Source organism: Marmota marmota, unplaced genomic scaffold (genome assembly GCF_001458135.2).
Source record: "Marmota marmota marmota unplaced genomic scaffold, marMar, whole genome shotgun sequence".
NCBI classification, from domain to species: domain Eukaryota; kingdom Metazoa; phylum Chordata; class Mammalia; order Rodentia; family Sciuridae; genus Marmota; species Marmota marmota.
Genome location: NW_026000101.1, coordinates 18759931 through 18764355, shown reverse-complemented (window position 1 = coordinate 18764355; position 4425 = coordinate 18759931). Strand labels below are relative to the sequence as shown.

The following is a 4425-nucleotide window of genomic DNA, read 5'->3' as shown; positions in this document are numbered from 1 at the left end:
GAGACAGGGTCTCACTAAGTTGCTTAGTGCCTTAACTCACGATCCTCCTGCCTCAACCTCTGAGCCGCTGGGATTACAGGCATGTGCCGCCATGCCTGGCACAGCCCTCTCTCTATTCCATCTAGATCAGCCTCCTAACTGGCTCCTCTCCCTCCAGCTTAGCCTTTTCTGCTTAGTCTCCACACTGTGCCCAAAAGCTACCTTCTAAAATCCAGATATGGCCATATCACTCCCCTGCTTGATAACCTTCAATGTCTCCCCATTGTCCTCAAAATTAATTTTCAAAGCCTGACATTCAAGGTTTTCAGCAGCCCCTTTACCCTTGGTTTTCCTTTTCCCACTGCCATCTGTGCCCCTTGACTCTCCAGCTCATGGTTTCACCCTGTCCTGGTTTATTATGAGCCCTTTCTGTCCCAAAAGGACTTGTTGAGCAAAGCCTTTCACCTACTTTCTTGTGCTTTCTTCTCAGATTCCCAGATCAGAGGCAGAGGAAGTAACAGTATGCCTCATGGGGTCAGAGCTGGGAGAGATTTGTGGACTGCCCCTGCTGCACCCCTCACCCACCCCATGCCCCCCATCCACTCACCATCATGACATACGTGCTCATGAACTCAGCCAGGAACTCCCGCACCATCTCCTTCTGCAGTGTTGCTTGTATCCTCATTAGCACCGACCAGGAGACCATCTTGAAGTTGCTGTTGGATCTGAAGCAGCGGCCCAAGCCCATGGACAGAAAGGAAAGTCAAGTCTGCCTACTGCCCATCAGCCCTTCAACTCCTGGCTGAGTTAATAGGTAACCCTGCAGCTTCTCCACATACGCTTCCTTGTGCCCACGGCAGCTAGGACAGCTGGGATCAGAGACACCAGAGAGCCACAGAATCATGGAGAGGACCTGGGGCAGATGGCCCAATCAGGCTCCTTCTTCCTTCTTACAGGAAATGGACAAGTGGGAAGGACCCACCAATGTGGCCACTTTGTAGAGGGGGTCATTGGGTAGCAGAAAGTGCAACCTGAAGTGTTGAGGAGCTGCTAGGAGAAGCAGGGTAGGAGAGAGCAGGCTGAAGAGTGGAGCTCAATTATCCATCTGCCTAACTGCAGGAGCCAGAACTTGAGGATCACAGACCAGGATCTGGCAATAGTGAGGCACTTTTCAAACAGCATGGGGTGTGGCAAAATCTGATGCTGGGTTCTATAAACAGCACTGAGGCCTGAAACATGTACCAGCCTCTGCCAAGATGAGGGTGTCAGCAAAATGAACCAGGCTGTATAGCTAGGTCAGCACAAAGAGATATCTGTAAGTGAATGAATGAATGAACAAGAGGGAGGGAGGGAGAAAGGACAGACAGATAGGATAGGCTCTTACTTCCTGGTTTATCCTCAGTGCCTAACACAGTGCCAAGCCCATAGAAGATGTATTGGTTGGATCAATGAAAACTGGGGGAACCTGTCTCTTACTCTCAACTAAATCCCAGAGCTAAATACACAGATGGATGAACAGAAAGATGCTGGGCACGGTGAAGAACATCTGTAATTCCAGTGGCTCTGGAGGCTGAGCATTGCAAATTCAAATCCAACCTCAGCAACTTAGTGATGACCTAAGCAACTTAGTGAGACCCTGTCTCAAAAATAAAATAATAATAATAAAAGGGCGGGGCTGGGGTTGTGGCTCAGAGGTTGAGCACTGGCCTAGTGTGTGTGAGGCACTGGGGTCAATTCTCAGCACCACATATAAATAAATAAAAGTCCACTGACAACTAAAAAATATTTTTTAAAATATGTAGTTTTTTAGTTGTAGGTGGACACAATACCTTTATTTTATGCATTTATTTTTATATTGTGCTGAGGATCAAACCCAGAGCCTCACACGTGCCAGGCTAGTACTCTACCACTGAGCCCCAGCCCCAGCCCCCCAAAAAATATTTTTAAAAAATAATAATAGGGCTGGGGTTATGGCTCAGTGGTAGAGCACTTGCCTAGCACATGTGAGGCAGTGGGTTTGATCTTCAGCACCCCATAAAAATAAATGCATAAAATAAAGGTATTGTGTCCATCCACAACTAAAAAACTTTTTTTTTTAATTTTAATATTTATTTTTTTTAGCCTTCGGCAGACACAACATTTTTGTTTGTATGTGGTGCTGAGGATCAAACCTGGGCCGCACGCATGCCAGGCGAGCGTGCTACCGCTTGAGCCACATCCCCAGCCCTAAAAAATATTTTTTAAAAAATAATAATAGGGCTGGGGTTGTGGCTCAGCGGTAGAGCACTCACCTAGCATGTGCGAGGCCCTGGGTTCCATCCACAGCACCACATAAAAATAAATAAATAAAGATATTGTGTCCATGGGGCTGGGGATGTGGCTCAAGTGGTAGCACACTCGCCTGGGCATGCGTGCGGCCCGGGTTCGATCCTCAGCACCACATACAAATAAAGATGTTGTGTCCGCCGAAAACTAAAAAATAAATATTTAAAAAAATTCTCTCTCTCTCTTTCTCTTTAAAAAAATAAAAAATAAAAAAATAAAACAAAAGCAACATCTTTTAAAAAAAAAAGATATTGTGTCCAACTAAAAAATAAATTTAAAAATAATAATAATAATAATGGGCTGGGGTTGTGGCTCAGTGGTAGAGTGTACACCTAGCACATGCAAGGACCTGGGTTCAATTCTCAACACCACATAAAAATAAATAAAATAAAGGTATCGTGTCCAACCACAACTAAAAAATAAATATTAATAATAATAATAAAAGGTATCAGGATGTGGCTCAGTGGTTAAGCATCCCTAAGTTCAATGCCTGGCACCAAAATAAATAAATAAATATTTTTTTTAAAAAGCCAGGTGCAGAATCATATGATTATCTCAATAGATGCTGAAAAAAGCATTCAATACAATACAGCACCTCTTCACATTCAAAAAACTAGAAAAACTAGGAACAGTAGGCTCAAACTTCAACATTTTAAAAGCTATCTATGTTAACCCCAAGACCAACATCATTCTAAATGGAGAAGAAATGGAAGCATTTCCTCTAAAAACTGGAACAAGACAGGGATACCCTCTTTCACCACATCTATTTAACACAGTCCTTGAAATTCTAGCCAGAGCAATCAGATAGACTAAAAAAATTAAAAGGATATACATAGGAAAAGAAGAACTCAAATTATTACTATTTGCCAATAACATGATTCTATATTTAGAAGGTCGAAAAAAATTCCACCAGAAAACTTCTAGAACCAATCAATGAATTCAGCAAAGTAGCAGGATATAAAAACAATACCCATAAATCAAATGCATTTCTAAACAAAAGTGATGAATCCACTGAAAGAGAAATTAGGAAAACTACCCCATTCAAAATAGCTTAAAAAGTATAAAATACTTGGGAATAAATTTTAAAAAGGTGAAAGACCTCTACAATGAAAACTACAGGACACTAAAGAAGGAAACTGAAGAAGACCTTAAAAGATGGAAAGATCTTCCATGCTCTTGGATAGGCAGAGTTAATATTGTCAAAATGGACATTATACAGATTTAATGTAAAACTATTATACATATTTAATGCAATTTCTGTTAAAATCCCAGTGACATTCTTCAAAGAACTTGAAAAAGCAATCATGAAATTCATTTGGAATGATAAGAAACCCAGAATAGCCAAAGCAATACTAAGGGAAAAAAAAAAAAAAAAGCATCACAATATCAGACCTTAAACTATACTACAAAGCAATAGTAACAAAACCAGCATGGTATTGGCAACAAAATAGACATGTAGACCAATGGAAGACACAGAGACCAACCCACATAAATACAGTTATCTCATACTAGACAAAGGCACCAAAAATATACATTGGAGAAATGATAGCCTCTTAAACAAATGGTGCTGGGAAAACTGGAAATCCATATGTAGCATGCATAAAACTCAACTCAAAGTGGATCAAAGACCTAGGAATTAAACCAGAAACCTTGCACCTAATACAGGAACAGTAGGCCCAAATGTTCATCATGTCAGATTAGGCCCTGACTTTCTTAACAATCCCCTAAAGCTCAAGAAATAAAATCAAGAATCAATAAATGTGGGGCTGGGGTTGTGGCTCAGAGGTAGCGTGCTTGCCTAGCATGTGTGACGCACTGGGTTTGATTCTCAGCACCACATACATATAAATAAGATAAAGGTCCATCAACAACTAAAAAAATATTTTAAAAAGAGAATCAATAAATGGGATGCATTCAAACTAAAAAGCTTCTTCTTAGCAAAAGAAACAATCATTGAGGTGAAGAAAGAGCCTATAGTATGGGAGCAAATTTTTACCACATGTACAACAGATAGAGCACTAATCTCCAGGATATACAAATAACTCAAAAGACTTACTACCAAAAAGAAAGAGAGAGAGAGAGAGAGAGAGAGAGAGAGAGAGAGAGAGAGAGAGAGAGAGA

At 40.9% G+C, this 4425-nt stretch overlaps 1 protein-coding gene across 5 annotated transcripts in view; it reads right to left on the bottom strand.

The window, feature by feature from the left end:
• Aqp7 (aquaporin 7) overlaps positions 1–4425 on the bottom strand; it is a 16631-nt gene that overhangs the window by 8175 nt on the left and 4031 nt on the right. For all 5 annotated transcript variants that reach the window (XM_015492446.2, XM_048783509.1, XM_048783508.1 and 2 more), the window contains one exon: positions 587–704. In XM_015492446.2, coding sequence (XP_015347932.1) covers positions 587–704 — 118 coding nt within the window. The remainder of the gene's footprint in view (positions 1–586; positions 705–4425) is intronic.